General features: G+C 40.7%; 1 protein-coding gene across 1 annotated transcript in view; it reads left to right on the top strand.

The window, feature by feature from the left end:
• gabrr2a (gamma-aminobutyric acid type A receptor subunit rho2a) overlaps positions 1 to 22560 on the top strand; it is a 197490-nt gene that overhangs the window by 115566 nt on the left and 59364 nt on the right. The window contains exons 4-7 of the mRNA XM_079691714.1: positions 14548 to 14771; positions 16715 to 16797; positions 18470 to 18610; positions 21125 to 21277. Of these exons, the coding sequence (XP_079547840.1) occupies positions 14548 to 14771; positions 16715 to 16797; positions 18470 to 18610; positions 21125 to 21277 (601 nt within the window). The remainder of the gene's footprint in view (positions 1 to 14547; positions 14772 to 16714; positions 16798 to 18469; positions 18611 to 21124; positions 21278 to 22560) is intronic.

Here is a 22560-nt window from a genome sequence, read left to right as displayed (position 1 = left end):
AAAAACCCCTAGTTAGACATCTCAAAAGTCACTTTTGGTAGAAACATTTTTTTCACTATTTTTACCCACGCCCTATGGGCACCCTAACTTTGATTGGCTCTCAAGGCAATTCCCAGAGGATTTGGCTGTGGATAAATCGGGAGGTGTTACTAGACACCTATAGGAACATATGGTAAAAAAAGCTATTGGTAATAAATTATTTCACGATATGGCTAAAAAAATACCTAACTTTCCCTAACTAAGTACTTGAGTAAAAGTAGAAAAAAACTATTAGAAATAGAAGGCTAAAGCTAACGTTAGCAGATAGTGACAATGTATGCTAGCTAGCTAGCTCAACGATTCCTTAAATAATATTGCCACAGAAAAACTTTTCAGTTCACATCACGCTCTGCCGCTCCGAAAGGGAGCTCTGCTCTGAACACCTGAACGGCCCGTTCTAACAGCTGTTCACCAGCGGTCCAGTCTGTGCCACAGTGACTCCGGACGCACAGTTAATATTAACGAACGCACCCGTAGGTAATGTAGCTGCTGAAGCTAGACCATCATCTCGGAGCAGCAGAGCCTTATTATACATCCATGAGAGCAGAGCCGACAGGCAGGAAGACTCGAGCACACAGCTCGCACTTCATTATAACATATAAAAAAAGAACACCATGCGTGTCATGATTGTAGGCACATAACAGCTCACGGCCACAGATTACTCCGGGTCCCAGACCCCCCCATACCCCAAAAATATTTGTATTGCAGATCTACATGAATCACACAAATGACCTATTTTGGATTAAAAATGGCGAATTTCGCCGAAAGGTGACAAGTTTGCACATAACATATGAAACGATAACAACATAATACACTTTGTGGGGATGCAGCTAGGGATGTGAGGAGTGAGGGACACGGTTTAGAACGGGCGTGTCCTCACACCAGTCTGCCTTGATCTATGAATTAATGTCCGTGACACTCACTGCTGCCCACAGCTGTTTTATAGAAGGAAAACCTCCTTCACTTCATGAAAGTGTTTTAACCACACACGCCTCTATACACACACACACGCCTCTATACACACACACACACACACACACACACACACACACACACACACACACACACACACACACACACAATTTACATGAAATCACTGACAAATATGAATATACTGTATTCAACTTCATTAAAACGTTATTAACGTGCCTAAACTCAATAATTCACTAAAAATATTTATATTTTAATGGAGCCTCGTCGGCAGATCAGGATCCCAAAACGTAGCGGAGGGATCTTGATCTTGAAAAATAGTCCGTTGTTACCGTTTTTTAAACAGTCTGAATGAAACGGCAGCTCTCAGCTGTGTATTTACACAACTAATTGCCCATCAACCACAGCTCTCTCCCCCCCTCCCCCCTGATCTTTCTTCTCCAGCAGCTAAATTAACTGTAGGTTACTCTGTAGGTTGACAAGCTTACAGTTAGACACAACACTGTCATTGCAAGTGACCCTCAGTTAGTTGACTTTTTATATTCAACTGCTAAATTCGTTACTGATAAAAAAAAGGGCTTCTACTGTACCTAATTACCTTAACACTATAACCGCCAGAGGTTTTTGTATAGGCCTACCTAAAACCGTCAAATCCCATTAGAATGCAATTTTTAACAATAAGGGTGCTACATAACACACTTTCAGTCTAGGTCACGGACTGGGAGACTTTAATATTTTATTGAAAAAAAGTTACATTGCACACACACAACACACGTCACACAAATTGACCCGATTGGCGGTTCTAGTGTTAAATAAACTCAATAATGAATTAAACCAGTTCAATACGCATTATTCTTATTCTTATCATTCTTTATGAGCGCAGAAATAGTCTTAAAATCAGATCTGTTTTTTAAATGAAATCTGACGGCAGGCAGTTAGCTCTGATCACCTATGATAAATGCGCCACACCTAATCGCTGGCCATTCAGTCACAGAGCTCCCTCTATACAAATCAAGCTGTAGACGGTGTGAAAGCACCTATTGTTTTAAATAATGGTCGGAATGTGACCTGTGAGCCTTCTGAATTACCGTGGGACAGCACATTCTAAACTAAAATGTTCAATCAATAAAGTAACATCTTATCTTATCTTAATAATATCTTCATATTAATAATAATAATAAATCATACAGTATGTGTCCGAAAGGGAGCAGGAGGAAGCAAACACAAAAATATACAAAAGATATACTGCATATTAAAGCAAACGATTGTAAAGGTAAAAGTATGAGCATAACAAATAAAGAAGTGTAATGTAAACATTTACATTATTATTATGATTATTTAATACATAAAGACTATATATTATTGAATTACAAGATTAGATGATCGAAAATATTGATGTGTTCAAATAGTCTTCAAAACACAACTGAAAGTCCATGAAACTTGTCTTTCTGTATTTGTGAATGAAGCGCCATCTCCTGGTTAAAACCTGAAATTGAAAATCTGGCAACGCCCTCTTGAAAAATAGTGGGAGGGCTTAACATTCCTCTATGCTGGTTTTAGGCAGGTCGTAGGCAGGAAGCTGTAAACTGGAGTCTGAAATTAAGTGCTACATCTGTATGTAAGTCACTTTGGATAAAAGTGTCTAACAAATGACATGTAATGTAATGTAATAAAAGCACAACACAGTCATTGCAAGTGACACTTAAGGTACGTCCACACAGCAGCTTTAAAAAAAGCTTCCAACGCTTCTCTGCCCATTGACTTTGAATGGGGATGACGTCACTTTGCCTCGCTTTTCGCCGAACTGCATTGTGGGGAAGCAAAGCGAAGATTTCCAGGATTTTCAGGATTTTCAGGATTCAAAAGTTGAGCAATGTTCAACTTTTGGAGCTGAGCTGGAAGCGTCAGCCAATCAAATCCTGTGTATGCAAATCTGACAGTACAAGCGCTAGCCAATCAAACCGCGTGCAAGCTGGGAGAGCCAGACCGCAGTTCATTTCCTCATATTCCAAACGAGAAATTACGGTAGCAAATCACCCAGTTCTTTACGACCAGAACTATTTACCTGGATACAAACCGGAGGAACCAGGCATGGAGGGAGGTGGCAGAGACAGTGGGTGAAACTGGTAGGTTTTCGCCTGTTTGGGGAGTTTATATATATATATATTGCCCAGCTCCAAGATTTTCAAGATTTTTTTCAAAGCTGCTGTGTGGACGTACCGTCAGTTGACTTTCATGTCCAACTGCTAAATTGGTTATTCATGATAATACGTTACGACATACGATAATACTTTATTTGTCAGATCAAGTCTGAAATTTGACTTGCGTCACAGCAGCTCCATGTCCAACATCAACAGACAAGTATCCAGACACAATACATGAAACACAAACAACAAATATTTAAGGTAACAGCACAATCAGTGAGAGAAAACATGCTCAAGAGCCTCCAGCGTGCATTTGATCTGGGATTTAGCTCTGTATTTACTGTGAGGATTGACTGATGCACAAAGGAGTGCTTCAGTCTGATTTTATTGAATCGTGGGACCCTGTATCTCCGATTAGATTGTAGCAGTTCGTATTCACTGTTCAGAACATGGTTTGGGTTATAGATGATGCTGTTGGACAGCCTCACTAGGTTGTTATGATAGGCTGAGTCATAGAGTCTCTGACAGGGTTGACCAACAATCTTTGAGCAGATTTTTAACAGGTGGAGCAGTTTTGATTTTAAAGCTGCTGACAAACATTTGTACCAGGTATTATTGCAGTACTGCAGAATAGACATGATCACAGATGTAAAGAACAAAAGAAGAATTTCTCTGCTCGCCCCAAAAGACCTAAGACGGCGGAGAAAATTAATTATTTGTTTTGTCCTTTTGCACAGATATTCAATGTGATCCTTCCATGACAGCAGGTGGTCAATCATTACACGAAAGTATTTGTATGAAACTCCCTGCTTGATTTCATCTGTATGGATGACAATGGGGACTTTATGGGAGTCAGATGGTGAGCCAAAAATGATTTCCTCAGTTTCCTTGGTGTTGATCTCAAGAGCATTGTTATCTGTCCACTCCACCACCTGATTTACAGCCTGTTGGTGCAGCTCAGGGTCGTCTGTGTTACTGAGCAGAGATATTATTGCAGTATCATCAGATTACTTAATGAGGACTTGATTTGGTGTGTTGGTACGACAATCATCAGTGTAGAGAGTAAAGAGCACAGCTGAACTCACGCAGCCCTGTGGGGCCCCTACATTGGTTGTGATGGCAGATCATAGGGTTTTGTTAACCTTCACAAGTTGCTCTCTACTAGTGCGGAAAGCAGCATACCAGTAAATCAGGTATGGATTTACTTCCATTTTGGCCATTTTTGACAACAAGATGTCTGCTTGTATTGTGTTGAATGCTGATGAGAAGTCTAGGAAGAGGGCTCTTGCATAGGTGTTGCGTTTATCTAAATGTTTAGTGATGATGTGAACCAGAGTGGCCACAGCATCTTCCGTTACCGCACCCTTGTTTATAGGCAAATTGGTATGGATCCAGTTTGTCTTGTGTTGTACTGATAAGAAATCGGAGCAGAATTCTTTCTAGTGATTTCATAATCACTGAGGTGAGGGCTATTGGTCTGTAGTCCTTATGTTCTTTTGGGCATGGAATTTTGGGCAGCGGTTTGATGTGTGAAGTTTTCCATGACAGAGGGATGGTGTGCATGTCAATAGAAGCCTGAAAGATGGGTTGCCACACTGGAGCCAGCTCAGTAGCAACGTTTTTCAGCAGAAAACCGCTGCACCCATCTGGCCCAGCCGCTTTCTTGGTGTTGGTGCACTGAAATGTTTTTCTGACCTCTTCGACACTGATGGTAATTTTGTCAGAGGAAGCAGGTATTATAGTTTCGAGCATTTCAGTGCACTTTGCAGAATTATCCATTGACTCCAAACGGGTAAAGAACGTGTTTAGTTTGTTAGCAAAACAAAATTCATTGTTCGTCACAATAGGTTTAGCTGAGGATGACATTCCTGTCATGGTTTTCATGGTGTCGCATACCTTTTTGGGGTTTTTGGCTTTAAAAGCATTTTACAAAAGCTCATATGTGTCTAAGCAGCTCCCGAGGGATGTCATCCAATAATGAAGAACACAGGTGGCTTGGTGTATTCATAGGCAGTTGGTGGAAGAACACCTCCCTCTGAGAGCAGCTGACTGGTTTCTCTGAGTGTCAGAGCAAGATGGCCGCGCCTATGTTATATGCTAGTCGTCTGCACTCGCTACCGCTCCTGTTTGTCGCTTATCTGTTTTTTTCGTTGTGCGTACGCAATGTCAAACCGGCAGTTTCCTACGATCGCCAAACTCTGCTGGGTATAGGTGTTTTGGTGGCACAATCACTGTCGGATCGATCGGCACAGTGGAGTTGTCACCGTACACTGCGCCCCCAAGTACCAGAGGTAGTCTGGTCTACAACCTGTTGCTGCCCCCGAACCTGGAGAGCAAGACGGAGGGGAAGGCGAGCCGGAGCAGCGGTAAAGTTCCGCAAGCTGACAGAAGGCCGCTCCTCGTCTATTCTGTGTACCATCTCCACGACAGCTGGCCCCAGGATGAGGCCGTCATGCCTCCGTCCTATTCTCCCGGCATCAACATCCCACCTACCCGCGTTTGCTCCTGAAAAACGACAATTCACAAAACGACAATTCACAAAACTCACCAGTATGGCTTCAGTGCCTGGGTGTCCGCATCGAGGGCCGGGGAGCTCTGGAAATCGAGCATCGGCTCGTTTCGGCGTGGCTCCTCTGTCCGGCTGCCTGCGCCCAGTGTCTCGGGCCTCGAAGATAGGAAGAGCCGGATCTGACTCCGTATCCTTTTGTTTGTTGAATGCCAGATCCATTACAAACAAATCCTTTTTATTAAATGACTTCGTCGTCTCAAGAGAGCTGGATTTTATGCTTGTTTCGGAGTCCTGGCAGAGAGCCGGGGAGTTTTCCTCCTTGAAAGAACTTTGTCCTCCGGGATACAGCTACTCCTGTGCTCCTAGGAGCACCGGCCGAGGAGGAGGACTTGCCGCGTTCAGAGACTGTTTCTCCACCAACATGGTGAGCACTGGATCCTTGCCAACATTTGAAGTGCTAATAACAAAAGTGGGTCGCTCAAACCCGTTTTATTGTATTTTAATCTACCATCCAGGCAAGAATGGCTCTTTTTTATCCGATCTTGGTGACTTACTAACCTCCATCATCCGCTATTAAAGAGTTCTTCTGTGCGGGGATTTTAACATTCATGTAAATGACTGCTCAGACAAATTTGCCAATGATTTCCTTAATGTCACCGAATCTTTTAATTTCTGTCAACATGTGTCTGGCCCAACGCACAACAAATGTAACACATTGGATCTCGTGTTCACAATTGGTCTAAATATCAGCAATGTTTGTTTTGATGAGCTATCTGTTTCCGACCATAAAGCTGTACTATTTGTCATGTCGTTAGATAACGCTTATGTTCAGAGGAAGCGAGTAAAAACATTGCGTATTTTAAATGGCGCTGCGGTTGAGAAATTTGTAACAGCTTTTGACAACAATGTTTTGGCTGCATGTTGATGATATTGATTGTCTAGTCAACGCTTTCAATACACACTGCTCCGCCATTTTAGATGACGTCGCTCCCATGGTGACACGCAGCTCCCTAGCTGTAAACACATCCCCCTGGTTAACAGAGAACACCCGTATACTGAAACGGTTTTGTCGCAAAGTTGAGCGGCTGTGGAAAACCACAAATCTCCAGGTACACCGCCTCCATCTGAAGGACCTTTACTTTGATTACAACAATTTGGTAAAAAATGCCCGGGCTACTTATGTTTCTAATCTCATCTCCTCTAGTAAGCACAATCCCAGAGTACTATTTCAAACCATAAATACCATTGTAAACCCGTCCACCCCTTCAGTTCCTATTTATTCAAACGACGACTGCGACCGTTTTCTCACCTTTTTTTATAAACAAGGTAGCTGATGTGAGGTCGAGCATCCCCCCCTCCCACTCCCCCCTCCCTATCTGTCCAGTTAGGCAGGCCACACTGAGTAATTTCTCCTGCATCACCATAGCCGACCTGACCACTGTAGTGAGCACTATGAAATCTTCCTCAAGTCCTCTGGATACTTTACCCAACATCCATGCTAAAATAAGTTTTTTCATGTGTCGCTCCACCCCTGCTCCACATTATAAACATCTCCATTGTCTCTGTCTCCGTCCCATCATTTTTTAAGCAGGAAGTTGTTCAGCCCCTTCTCAAAAAAACAATCTAGATCCCTCCCTCCCGAATAATTACAGGCCCATCTCAAAGCTTCCATTTGTGTCAAAAGTTTTAGAAAAAGTTGTTGCTAATCAACTCAATACATTTCTGAATGACAATAAAATCCCTGACAAATTCCAATCAGGTTTCAGAAAACACCACTCCACAGAATCAGCTCTCCTCAGGGTCTCCAATGACCTCATGATGGCATCGGATGCAGGTGATTGCGTGGTTCTGGTGTTGTTGGACCTGAGTGCAGCGTTTGACACAGTGGAACACGCCATCATGCTAGATAGACTCAGGGAGTGGGTAGGCATCTCAGGGTCTGCCCTCCAGTGGTTTGCCTCGTACCTCAGTGGGAGAAGTTTCTCTGTGGTGGTGGGCCCATTCTCATCACATAGCACTCCCCTATCCTGCCCCAGGGTTCTGTTTTAGCCCCCTTTCTTTTTGCCCTGTACATGCTCCCATTGGACCGCTTAATTAGCCAATTCGAGGGTGTCTCGTATCACTGCTACGCAGATGATATCCAGATATAATTCTCCTTCAAACCTGTCAAAATGGAAAAAGTAAACACCCTCATCACATGTCTGTCTGCAATTGAGGAGTGGATGTCAAGCAACTTCCTAGAGCTCAATGCATCAAAAACGGAAGTCTTGATCTTAGCGGCTGATAACATCGCCTCTAAGGTAGCAAGCCACCTGGGTTTTTTCAGTGGTAACATAAGGGCAAACATAAAAACCTTGGTGTAATTTTCGATCAGTCTATGCTACTAGACAAACACATGAAACTTCTGACCCGTACCTGTTTTTTCCATCTCAGGAACATTTCAAAGCTCAGGGGCTTTCTATCCAATATAGAACTGGAGATGGCTATCCATGCCTTTATTTCATCCCGGCTTGATTATTGTAATGCTCTGTTCTCCTGCCTCAACAAAACATCAATAAACCGGTTACAACAGGTCCAAAATGCTGCAGCCAGATTACTGACTCGGTCCAAAAAAACATGCCACATCACTCCGATTCTTTCTGCCCTGCACTGGCTCCCTGTCCATCTCAGAACCCAATTCAAGGTACTGGTCTTCACATATAGAGCTGTCCATGGCCAAGCCCCAGCCTACATCAATGATCTGATCCACCCTCTCACCACAAACCGGGCCCTGAGGTCCTCTGAACAAGGCCTCCTAAGGGTGCCCCGAACCAGGCTAAAGACTAAGGGGGACCGTGCCTTTGAGGTGGTGGCCCCAAGGTTTTGGAACAAACTCCCCCAGATAATAAAAACCTCGGCCTCAATAGAGATTTTTAAGGGGCAGTTAGTGGCTGTCTTTGTATTGGTGTTTTATCGTATGTTTTATCGTATGTATTACCTGCTGCTGTTTTATGCCTTTTATTCTACATTTTATAGTTGTACTTTGAATTGTGTCCTGTGTACTGTACTGTAAAGCACTTTGTACATCCGTGTTGAGAAGGGTGCTATATAAATAAAGTTTTACTTACTTACTTACTTACTTATAGGAGGCCGATCGCATTGTAGCTCCAGCATAGCCTCGCGGCTGTAGCAGCGTAGAGGCCGGGGCTCCTTGCCATACCTGTTTGTGTCGTGGCTCAGGTGTGTTTTGAAAAGTTGTATGGCCAGACATGGTCCGCAGAAGGCAAAAGTAATCCACAGGATCAAAAGTATGGTCTCTCAAAAATGATGTTTCATGCAGACAAACAACGTTTGGACAATAATTAGCCCAAAAACAAACAAACAAAACAAAATTCAGGCACATTGTTTGCGGTCCATATCTCATTGTGATATATGAAATATATAATGTTAGTAGGCTAACTATTAAATAAAAATGGGGACAATTCTGTTTTAATGTAGTTTGACCAATGTAACTGCTGGGCAGACATAGGCTACTGATAAAATAGGGCTTCTAACTAATTACCTTAAATAAACTCACTAATTAATTAAACCAGTTCAATACGCATTATTCTTATCATTCTTTACATGGCAAAAATCCTACAATAAAGCGGGACGGTGAAGTGTTCTCCCGTGAGAGGGCAATCAAGAAAAGAGAGCGAGCTGCCCCGTTGAGGGAGTTCACGGAGCAGATGAAAAGACACAGAAAGACACAAGCAAAATAAAAAGTATATTTAGGTGTTTATTTTGTAAATAACCGACGATGTCTAGAGTCAGTAAAGTCCCCTTGTTTGTCCCCTATACTCTAACACCATTTGGTGTGATCACTATAGCCATATGAGGCCGGACACGAAGGGCTTTCCTTTGCTTCCAGCTGTCAGATTGTAAACAAAGTCACATGACTGGGGCAGATGAAAGCGCTGACAAGTTGTGTTTTTATCGCATTGAGACGCTACAATACTAAATTTGGGCTTATCATGTTGATTCGGCCACAATAGAAAACAAAAAAAACTCTCGCTCTCTCAAGAGGGGCAGGACAGACAAAAATGGCAAACGGGCTATTGCCCGGGCAACATTAGCCTGTACCTGTGCACATCACTGTAGATGTCTTGCAATAAGCTGTTGAGGAACCTGTGACCCAAGATTTTCATTCATTGCATACACCGTAGTTGTGTATATGATATGTCAATAACCTTTGAAAATCTTGAAATCTTGAAAGGGATGTGCAAAATAGCCATAATATACAGTCTTTAATTGACTATTAGTAGTGAATAACAAGTTATTTGGTAATTTTGGGAAAAACGAAAACGTTCAGTAGAGACGTCCCATAGAACATTTTGCGAAACTCAATAGCCAGCATGTGTAGTTCTGGGGGGGCGTTCGATTCCAGTTTTGGATAGTCTGGCGTGGTTTAGTTCCATTTCAAACAGCTGTTTGACGCTCGGCGTAACCTCGGCGCACTGCCACTCCAATATCCAATCCCAGAGCTTGAAGATTAATCACGGGGACTGTAGTCCTAAACGATAGCTGGGGATTATGGGTAGTGTAGTGTCTTCGGCCATCCTAAACCCCTAGAGGCCTACGTCTGTTTCAGGTTATTTTTATTTTGAAATTCAGTTCCTGACAGACGCCAAAAAAGCCAGAGATCATGGAATTAAACCAATAAATAAAAGCAAGGATAATTGTGTGTTATTGGTGAGTAAATAACAGTATGTTATTTAGAAAAGAATAACAAATTAGAAGGAATGTTTTTTTTTTAAATACAGATTTCAGTATTTGAGGCTCTGAGCCTCATTTATTTTCCTCACAGACGGCAACACAAGTCCAAAATTATACGATTTAAAATGAAAGCAATAATTGTGGCTTGATATTGAGTAAGAACATGTTTTTATGAACCACACAGCTTCCGGTCTTGCACGACCCGACCGGAGAAAAAGACGTGCTGCAGGCACGAAACACATTACCAGAAGAAATACATTGCTTTTAAAATCGTTCTGTGCAACACAAAAAAAGGGGATAATCGTGTTGGTGAACACGAATCAATAGATTCAAAATTGTGTTGGTGAACACGAAATGCCATGAGACTGGGTTGAGTATATACACGTTCTCCTGGCGAGACCTTAAATAATCTTCGTAATATCTATCAAACTATAGATCCTACACATCCACTGGACGTAGATTTTAAAAGTACAATCTACACTTCTCGCTAGAAATGTAATCAAAAAGCATTTTAATGGCCAAACTATCCTACAATTTAGGATTTTCCAGAGAGGGTTATTTGTGAATAAAAGACCCACCTGAGCGTTTGCAGTCAACGGGAGCACTAGAGGTCAATAACTTTAAAACGTGATTATAGGTCGTAATAAGCTGCTGAACAATCGACCTATTTGGTCTGATGAGTTTGAGGATTTGTTGAATGTTAATCAGCTTGAAGCTAATGCTAACGCTAGCATCTGACTTGCCCTCAGAAAGTTCAAGAAAGATAGAACACTCATCTGGCATCTGTCCAGAACAGAAAAGAATAACTGAAAATATACTAAATCCAGTTATAGTCATGTCAGCTACGGTTTTTTAAAGCAAGGCCGTGTAGCATTTGAAAAAAATGTTTAACATTTAAAGATTGAATTCATTAGCAATGAAAAGCATCCTTGCTCAACTAAATACACTTGAGTTTTGCTGCTACAGATTTATTTGTTCTAATATGACCCGTTTCTTTTGACTAATATAAACTAATGTCAGCTAAACATATAATATATTATGATATGCATTTGCTGTTTTATCACAAAAGTCAAACAAGAAATCAAAGCAGAATACCATGTGATCCCATCACTTCCTGTCAGAGCAGGTACATAGTTGGATAAAACAAGTCTTCAAGGATTGCTGACTGAAACAATGTGAAAAGCCAACACAAAAATATGTTTGGGAAATGCAGTGAAATTGAATGTGCTTGTTTACCATTCAGAGCAAAAGTGATAAAGCAAAGGCTATACAGTTTGACTTTAACGAGCCAGTGAAACAGCATTCTGAGCACTTCTTTGTGAAACTCAGTATATGATGCATTCCATCAGATCATTTAGAGATTTTTATTTGATTGCTTGCTTAAAGGGGACCTATCATGCAAAATGCACTCTTGTACATCTTGTATACATGAATATGTGTCCCCGGTGTGTCAGGGAAGTCACCAAGTGTCAGAAAATACAATTTTCTCTCTTTTCCTCCATACCCAAATCTCTAAAAACGGGGCTGTAACGCATCTGATACAGACTGATCCAGATTTGAATTCTTTCCTACGTCACAAAAGGGGTGCTCCGCTTATTGTTCAATTCTCCACCTATCAGGGGAATGAGAGGTTGTCCCACGGCCATTGACGCTTTAGTACATATGCCAAGCCTGTAAGTGACGCTGTAGTCTGCCACAAAAGCAGCGAACAAGACTTCCCGCGCATGGTTGCTCTTCTGTTTATTCTCCGCTGTGGCTCTTTTTCTCCCTCCCGGAGGCAAGCGTTTGCGCCTCCTGCTTTAAAACAAATGAATAATGACTCTATATAATCATATGTAAGGGATAATGTGAAGCGACGCGGTCACTATCGGGAAAAGAACACCGACAGGCTGATCAGGAGCCCGACGCGAAATAGCTGTATGTATCGATTTAAATTGACATGCATCCGTTAAGAAAAATAGTCCGTTGTTACTGTTTGAACTAACGTAGCAACAGCAGGAACTGCTTCGATAGCGTTTTTGAGGAGCTTTTTGATTACAGATTTGAAAAACAAATTGCTGGAAAGAGCAAATAGAGCGAAGTGAGGCATGGCTAAAATGCAGGATCTGTTTGGTATTTTGAAAAAAAAACTATATTTATATACTTTATATAGGTATGGCCCTACAATATGTTGTTCAAATATAGCAGGATATGTCCCCTTTAAGTGTGCGTGGCTTACTGAGCATGAGTATGCAGCAAAATAATTGACACAAGGTTAGAGCTTAATATTTTTACGTTCAAGGCAGAACAGAACTTTCTGATACATAACATTCAGGAATCTGTCAATGACTGAGAGAAACCAGGACCTATCGGATCTGAACAGATTATGGTATAGAGTGCAGGAGAGAATGAGGTCAGGTGGTTACAGAGCTAATGGGGAACAGTTGTAACTAATAGAATGGTGCAGGAATTAGTCCTAAAAGCCAGAAATAAGTCAGTTCTACCACGGGGGGCCCCCAGGGGACGGTGCTGGCACCGTTTCTCTTCACCCTCTACACTGCAGACTTCACCCACAACACTGCAACCTGTCACCTGCAGAAGTTCTGTGATGACTCCGCCATCGTTGGCCTCATCTCCAACGAGGACGACACGGAGTACAGGGAGCTGACGCAGGAATTCACCTTCTGGTGCCAGAGGAACCACCTTCAGCTGAATGCAGCGAAGACCAAGGAGCTGGTGGTGGATTTCAGACGGCGCCAACACTCCCCCCCGACACCAGTGAACATCCAGGGAGCGGACATTGAGATTGTGAAATCTTACAAATACCTGGGTGTTCATCTGAACAATAAACTGGACTGGACTGATCATTCTGCTGCTCTGTACAATAAGGGACAGAGCAGACTCTTTCTGCTGAGGTCTTTCGGGGCACTCCTTCAGACCTTCTTTGATTCTGTTGTGGCATCAGCCATTTTCTATGGTGTGGCCTGCCGGGGCAGCAGCATCTCGGCTGCTGACAGGAAAAGACTGAACAGACTGGTAAGGAAGGCCAGCTCTGTCCTGGGGAGTCCTCTGGACACTGTGGAGGTGGTGGGAGACAGGAGAATGGCAGCCAAGCTGTCCTCCCTGCTGGACAATATGTCCCACCCCCCCAGGACACCCTTTCCTCACTGTGCAGCTCCTTCAGCGACAGGCTGCTGCACCCCCGCTGTCTCACGGAGAGATACCGCAGGTCCTTACTTCCTGCAGCGGTCAGACTGTACAACCAGCACAGCCCCTAGACCCCCCCTCCCCTACACACACCACAACACAGACTATATCACCCCTTTCTGCTAAATACCAATCAACTATGTGCAATATGTGCTATATGTGCAATATATAAATTATTATATACATATGCCATTAATAACTGTGTAACATATACCTGGCTGCTAAATCCTAAGAACTGTAACAGGATTTATATTTTGAAAAGTATTTTCTTTTTTTTTAACATATGTAACATTAAGCTGTCTGTGGCTCTTTCCTGCTGTAACAATGCAAATGTCCCCTCTGGAACTAATAAAGGTATTCTGATTTTGATTCTTCTGGTTCCCTGGTTCCCTTGTCTTGCTTTTTTTATACATGTTTTACACAATATTAAGATTTTGAAGTTTTGATTTACGACATAAAATACATCAGTAATACCCCACTGGTGAATGTCTAAGCTTCTATGTGTCTTAAAAATGGAGGTTGACATTAGCCACCTTTAGCTTAGCATTGCTTAATGTGATGTTTATGTAGTTTGTTTCTAGCCTAACGTTAGCTCTTACACGTTTGCCTTTGCATTAATGCTTCAAACATCCAAAAAGTGGTGTTAATATATGGAGATTATACTTATTATCAAAACCTGCAAGTATAAGTGTTTGCCAGATATCTTTTCCTCCAAAATTCCCAAAATCGAAAAATTCCATAGCTTTTTTCATCACCTGAGCCTTTGCACTGCTTAAAATTCCTCCAAAAATATTTCATCCCTACACAGCTCTATGGAAGAGGACAGATAATTAAAATCGGAAAATAAACAAAGACAGGAAGTAAAAACAGATATGACAAAGATTGAGAAACTTCAAAAATAAAACAGACATAATGAGTCTTTAAGTCATTGTTTTTGACAAAAATAATACCAGGTTCACAGATAAAGATGTCACGTTTAATCCCTCTTTCCTTAAACCCCACCAGGACTTCACGATGACCCTGTACCTCAGGCATTACTGGAAGGACGAGCGCCTGTCGTTCACCAGCAGCACCAATAAGAGCATGACGTTCGATGGCCGTCTGGTGAAGAAGATCTGGGTCCCTGATGTCTTCTTCGTCCACTCCAAGAGGTCCTTCATCCATGACACCACCACGGAGAACATCATGCTGCGGGTCTTTCCTGACGGACATGTCCTCTACAGCTTGAGGTGTGTAGCATTTCACCGTCTGAATGTTGGTCACAGGAACCCAGAGAAGCTATTAATAATATAGGAATACCTCCCTCATTGGAAATTATATGATTAAATGGTTGCTCTTGGCTGTTAAATTCCAAGTATTAATAATACCCAAGAAAACATAAAGTGTTGTCCTTTATTGGTTTAAAACTAAAAGCATAGTTTGCAGTAAGCTCGCTGTGCTGTATTGTTGGCTTGATTTTCATTAAGTAGGGTAGGCATAACATGCAAAACCACTATTTGATCTTGAAACAAAGAACAGATAACACCCATGATTTAGACCACATATGAGTCAGAAAAACATGACAAGACTATCTTTGTGGTAAAAGTCCTTCATTTTGTCTTCATTTTGCGGCCTTATTATCTCTTTCTGTTTAATATAAAGTGGGTCGCTCCGCTAAGCCTAAAGGAATTTCCTAATCTCTGCTTATTAGAGATTCTTCATGTCAATGCTACTTCAGGGTCTCTCTTAGGAATAACATTCTGGAATAAAACACTTCATTGGAATAGTTTCATTTGGAAACAATGTTGACACAAAGTGACTTTCCTTCAGACTGAGACAGACAGGGACCTTGTGTCTGTAAAGTGGTAATTTCAGAAAGAATTTCCATCCTCCAACAGACCCTGGTAATTGAAGGACTCGCCAAGACATTGCTTGTTTCACTATTGGACATTCAATACAATAATTCTGGTTTGTGATGTTTTATGTATGTGTGTTTGTAGGTAGCAAAGGCTCACATGAAGTCTCATTCAGAGCGACAAAAATGTTATGTTTGCATGTCATACTTAATGTAAAGTCTTCTATTAGCAACAGTTACATACAGTTATAGCACAAACAAAATAATTTCTCTCCAGTTTTTCTAATATATCAACAAGACTGCTAACAGCAACACCCTTAACAAAATAGGGCAGTGCAGGAATGAGTCCGAAAACCCAGAAATTAGTTAGCATTTACCACTTCCCGTTCTTTAAATGTGTTTTTGGTTTGATGCCTGAAATAAGGTCTGTGACAATAGCTTAAGAAGATTTCATATTTTGTTTTGAGGCATAAAATACGTCAATAAGTGTCTGAAGTCTATGTAAATATTTCTCTATATTTGTTAATTTTATAATAGATTTTAAAATGCTTTTTATAATAGTTCTATTGTTGCTACTTTAATTCTCTTACTGTATTTATGTATGCACCATAGGCATCAATTCAAATTCCTTGCGTGTGTAAACCTACTTGATATTCTGATTCGGTTAAGCTAGATGTGTGTCACAGGTGTGCATGGTGTGACTTTGAAAAGTTTATAATGATTTATAATGTGAAGCTGTGCCGACACAAAACAGCAGACAGAGCTAAAGGTCAACAATTAGGGAATTTGTTATAATGAACAATTTTAAAACTGATCTGAAATACAGAGGTTAAGATGAAATAAAATGTCCCTGCAGAAAAAGAGTCCAAGCTCATAAACAAATAAAGATGGACTCCCCTGGAGGAGTGATGATGAACACAAAGAAATACTTCAAATATTAACAAAAGAAACAGTTAAATAATTGAGCTTTTTTAAAATACAAAAAGTAAAAATGGATCCTGAGTTTATAACATGAGGTGGGTTCAGGCGGGAGTGGGAACCCGATCACAGTTTTCTGTAAATAGACAGACTCTTCCTACGTGTTGAGAGAAGAACATCGTGTGACCTGTGGTTTCTGCCCTGTCCAGATTAATGTGTCATTCAGTGCCAAAGATTAAAAGATAACATAAAGTAGATGTTCTTACCCAGGTCACAGAAAGACTCACAAAAGATAATAATGGAGGTCTTTTCCAGTCACTGTTTGATTAGATTGAGAGACTCAGTGACATCATGACGTAACACCCTGTTGACTGTGTGTCTCTGTGTGTCTCTGTGTGTCTCTGTGTCTCATCTGGACAGAGTGACAGTGACAGCAGCCTGTAACATGGACTTCAGCCGCTTCCCTCTGGACTCTCAGACCTGCTCCCTGGAGCTGGAGAGCTGTGAGTACCTCTCTGCTTCTCAAATCATAAAGGCTTCTTCCTGTGAGGGACCCGACCAAAACAAGAGATCACATGGTTTTACTTCCATTCAGGGGGGGACCAAATCACTGCCACATCACTAGACCGTGGTGGAAAGTAACTAAGTACATTTGCTCAAGTACTGTACTTAATGTGAAGTACTTGTACTTTACCTGAGTATTTTCATTTTTTACTACTTTATACTTCTACTCTACATTTTGCAGCAAATTTCGTACTTTTCACTCCAATACATGTAGTTTATTTATTATTTATTTACTAATTACTTTATCAATTATTATTTGTACACACAACACTTTTAAAATAAGTTTAAAATATGTATATTTGCTATAGATTTAACCATCCAACATTATATTTAAGTATAGTAATACCATACAGTAGGTGGGTTAAGTGAAAATGAAGTGGCAACAATTTACTTTTTTATAAAAAAACATTTCACAGTTCCAAATTGTTAAATGTGAAGATTTTCTGCTTTTGCTTCAAAATATTTAAAGTTCTAAAAAGTTTTTTTCTGCATTGCAAAAGATAAAGTATAGGATCATGACAGGAATCATGTCAACTCATGCTTTAACATTCTGTTTAATTGATCTTGTTATATCCGTATAAACAAAGAATAAATAATCTGTTATTTTTTAACTTCATGTAGAGGTAGGACCCTTTGAATATGTATAGAGATTAACGCAAACTGTCAGTACAGATATTTGAAATGAGGACAGACTGTAAAGCAGAAAAAAACCCACAAAATTAGGACAGGGAACTAACCAAGGCACATATACCTAAACAATACCCAAACACACAGACACACACACATATACATTCCTATATTACCAACAGTGGACTGTCATGCTCCCACAACATGTGTTAACTGCTTTTATTTATTAAGCAGAAATACAGTTAAAGGCAGTCTGCCACTATATAAATGGGTGAAGTAAGTCATTAATTGTAAATCAATGTAATCTGGAAAATACAAGCTTCTCTAAACTTGAGCAGATGGCATACCATGCTGCAGGTTTATCAAAATGCATGGCCAATGAAAACAAACAAAACAAGTGAATACAAGTCTGCCGACACATTGTATGCCATCAGCTATTCTGGGCCTATTTAACTGATTCTTAAACTGGTCAAAAACATATTTTCCTCTAGACTAGTCCATGCGTATCTTGACTCTAACAACAGACGGACCACCTACAGATTACAATGGAGAGCTGTTCCTATGTACCTGCAAGTTAACTACTTAAAGAAGCCCTGTCCTGCTGCTTCCCTGTAAGGTGTTATATAGGTTTTTGTGCATGTAAATGGTCTGCAAACAAGGATAACATCCCTGTATTCCCTCATGTGTGGGAGTTTCTCTCCCACAAATGAAAATGATCATAATAGTGTCCCAACACAAAAAAAAGGACATTCAGATATCAAAATGGTTATAAAGTCTGATGTTTAAATATATTGATATGTTTAAATTAATAGAAGGGAATGAGCTCATAAATGACATAGCAGTTGGAACTGAAAAATAGTTTACTTCTGAAAGGCTGTTTCATAAAAATGGACAACAATTTGTCATGAGCCATTTATTAGAAGCCTTGTTGGAGATGCGTTATTGCGTCTTAGAGTGAATCTGATTGGTTGCTGTGGTGTCCAGACGCCTACACAGATGAAGACCTGATGCTGTACTGGAAGAGCGGGGATGAGTCTCTGAGTACCGACGATAAGATCTCTCTGTCTCAGTTCCTCATCCAGAAGTTCCACACCACGTCTCGCCTGGCCTTCTACAGCAGCACGGGTACACAAACACACACACACACACACACACACCCACAAACACACACACACACACATACATATTTCCAGTCTCTCTTAAACACAGTCGTTATTTTCTATTTTCTTGATTTTCATAGTTTTACCTCTTTTTTTATAATCTCATTATGACTTTGCAATATTTTCTGGTTGCAAACATGTCAATAAAGCATATTTAATTGAATTGGCTCGTAAATCTCAACTTTCTTGGAACTCTTTTTGGTCTCCACCGTCTCCTGAAAGAAAATATCTTATTTTTAGCTTACATGCACACAAACACAAAGACATGCATAAAAAGCTCATGAAGTTATGTCTTCATTTGTGAATGGTTCTTGTTAGACGTTGTTCTTGCGTGCAATATCAGGATATTATACAAATTACTGTGTCCCAAATAACCATGTCTGAATCAGAATACCTTTATTCTTCCAACAGAGGGGAAATGTACATTACAACAAAAGTATAGAGGCAAAAGAGAAAAATATTAATTAAGAGGCATGCATAAAATATCAAAAAAAGAAATTAAACAATTTTTTTAAAAAGTACACATGAAGGTGGTAACAATAAGTAACAGTATTTTTAAAAATAACAAAATAAGTGAACAAATAAAGGTCTACAGTCAACAAACATAAATATTGCGGATATTTTTGACAGCATGGTCGTCCCTCTATGTTACGACTGGGGCACACACGAAAATGATAGGACCCAAATGCACGACTCCAGACAAAAGATTATTCAAAAAATGAATTGACTTAAGGTGATAAGCAAGGCAATACAAACACTCATGTAAAGCAAGGACTCCAAAAAATGAGTTTACAAAAAACTACCTTAAATTCACAGTAGCTCAGATAACAACTGGCTGACAAGTAAGGGGTCGAAACGATCTGGCACTTGGCACAGAGAAAAGACAGAATAAATACACACACAAGGGGCTCTACAGGTACAAACAATAAGGGCGGAGAGGTAATCAGGTCAGTGAACACACATGGGTAGGAGTCGAACTACCTGAAATGAGAGAGGAGATTATCAAAGTAAAACAGGAAATGACAGACAACAAAAAAGGGTTAGCAGACGTGGACTTGACGATATGAACTAAACAGAGAAATAATACTCACAAATCTGATGAGACACAACACTGTAGCTCCAAACTCAGGACAAATGACACATCTGAGATCTGAGGAGGATATTTACCAAGAATATTTGGGGAAAATAGAAACATTGAGTATGAGACAAGAGAGAAGCCCTTTAGCAGCCATAGTGATGATACTTTGAGCAAAGTAAGAAACGAGGCGACGTTGATAGAGACAAAGTGTTGGGGGGGATATATGTGTCAACAGAAGCAGTCATTGAAAACCATCCCACAATACTCTACTTTAGTCTTCTTTTTTTTTTACTGTTGACATAATTAATATTACAAAGTAGTGCATTGATTTAACAGCGGTTCAGTTACTAAACAGAAATCATTGTATTTTAGATTATGTTACCCGGGATTTCAAATAATTTAAACCTTGCAAATAGAGACAGAGAGAGGAACACTGAACTTTGAAGTTAGAAAGTGATTTACATAACATTATTCAAAATAAATATGAAAGAGGCAGGAATATCAATGACAGACAGGAAAACAAATCAGTAAAATGTCATTTAAATAAGAAATGGTAATCAAGTCTTGAAAGTTTTTTAAACTTAAATTAGACGATCCAATTTCCAATATCACATCATAACTAAAAATATAGTATTTTATATGGAAATGAGGACAGCCAATGGAAGGATAGCAACTGTCCCTACAGCGTTTCGAATCATCTTCAAACACAGAGCAGCTCCCCTGCTGAGGTGGGACGAGATGATTGACAGCAGCAGTGAAGACAAAGAATTAAGGATTCATTCCACAACACTTTCAAATTATACAATCTTCAAAGTATGACCATGATTTCTCCATGTGCATGAACCCATTCACACAGAAATCTATGTGTGTTTTGGTGCCGTTACATTCATTTAATGTCATGAGAATCACAATCGGTTTTATTACCAAGTAGGTTTACACATATGAATTTGCCTTGTTGTAAATGGTGCATACAAAGACAAAGAAAGAAGAATACATGGCAAGAAAAGTACTATTACGCAAAAAAACGCAAAAAAAACATAACAAAAATCATCCATTCCCCATCAGTAGGTGGTGCTCGTCCCAAAACAGAAGCAATACAAAAAAACACCTCTGACAAATCATAATCCAATTGGACTCTACTTAAAACTTTATTTTTTACAGAAAATCTAATAATGTGAGAAACTGAGTAGAGTACAATAGAATAAAATAAGACACATACTATATTCAAAGTCAAGAGCTGTGCAGATTTAAAAATAGGTAGTGTGGAGCAATAGTAATTACATTATTCTCAAGGTAACGAAAAGGATACTCTGTGTTTTAATAAGCACATTGACCCTGTCTTGTGGTACCAGTTTGTTCATTTTGGAATCTTTGCTTGATCTTGAACTTGTTGTGTTTCAGGCTGGTACAATCGTCTGTACATCAACTTCACGCTGCGCCGCTACATCTTCTTCTTCCTGCTGCAGACATATTTCCCCGCCACGCTCATGGTGATGCTCTCATGGGTGTCCTTCTGGATCGACCGCCGCGCCGTGCCGGCCAGAGTCTCCCTGGGTAAGAAATGTGTTTTTAAAAACTTGTGTCAAATGTCTTTTGAAGAGATTTGGGTGCCCCCGGTCAGATGGGACTGTGGGATGATGAAAGCTGGCTGTGACATGGCTCCACACATTTGGAACAAACCCCCCCCCCACCTGAGGTCCTCTCATGGCTCATACATTTGGCTGTACGAAGGTTGTGATATTTGTATACCTGATCTATAACTTCAATGCAGTTTGTTTTTCTCTTTTCTATTGGTAATATACGTATAATCCAGTGGCGGCCGGCCCATAGGGGCGCCGCCCCACCTCTTCCCACATGTTTGGTTGTCATTAAAAATATAATTAATTAAAAAAAAAAATAATAATTAACAAGGTAAATATTACATAGTTGGTATCAGTATAATGTATAATCTACAATAAAATCTCTTTTAAAATTGTTTTACGATGTCTAAAGTTACTGATAAGTCAAATGTTTCCAGCCTGGCCGCAGCGTGTATCATTACCCTCTCTCGTCTGGACGCTAAGAAAGAGCCCTCAGCCAGAACAGCAGCAGCCAACAAGCTGACTGTTGCTATCTGTAAACTATGCCGCCGAAACATAATTTTAGCCAATCAGCGTCGTCAGATCTGATGCTCAAAGGGCGCCCTGTCAGCGCCCTGGCCTATGTGTCTGTGAGTTGTTTGGACTCGTATCCAAGGTGACGCTACAGTAGTTGTCGAGGATGGCTGCGTCTGCAGGTGACTCCGGTGCTAGTGGACCGCCGGAGCTGTAGATTAACATTTACATGCTTATTGTAGTTGTAAGGGCAATGCCTGTGGCACCATGGAGCATATGTGAGGGCTGGACCTGTATTTTACAGGAAAGGAGTGAGCGGAGGGTGGAGTTGTCGGTTCTTGTTCAGTTTTCATCTTCCTCACCCTCTCAAACTTTGAGTTGCGTGTGCTGCTAAAGAGACGCGCTACCATGGAAACCAAACAATGGTGTAGCTGTATTAAAGTCAGAGTGGAAACATTCGTGAGTAAATCTGATTTTGTCAGAAATCGTGAGAAATGCGGGAGAAATATGACCCCGGGAGGAAACCGGGAGAGGGCAATGAAATCGGAAGTCTCCCGCGAAAATCGGGAGGGTTGGCAAGTATAACACACACACACACACGCACGCACGCACGCACACACGCACGCGCACACACACACACACACAATGTTCGTATTTAGTCTCCTGATTTTAAATGGGAATGTAATCATTTGAGTGTTCCCAAAGCACCAGTGTTCTGCAGTTTGTGTGGGCCTACTGTTCTGT

This window comes from Notothenia rossii (assembly GCF_949606895.1).
Source record: "Notothenia rossii genome assembly, chromosome: 7".
Classification (NCBI taxonomy): Eukaryota; Metazoa; Chordata; class Actinopteri; order Perciformes; family Nototheniidae; genus Notothenia; species Notothenia rossii.
This window is presented reverse-complemented; position numbering and strand designations above follow the sequence as displayed.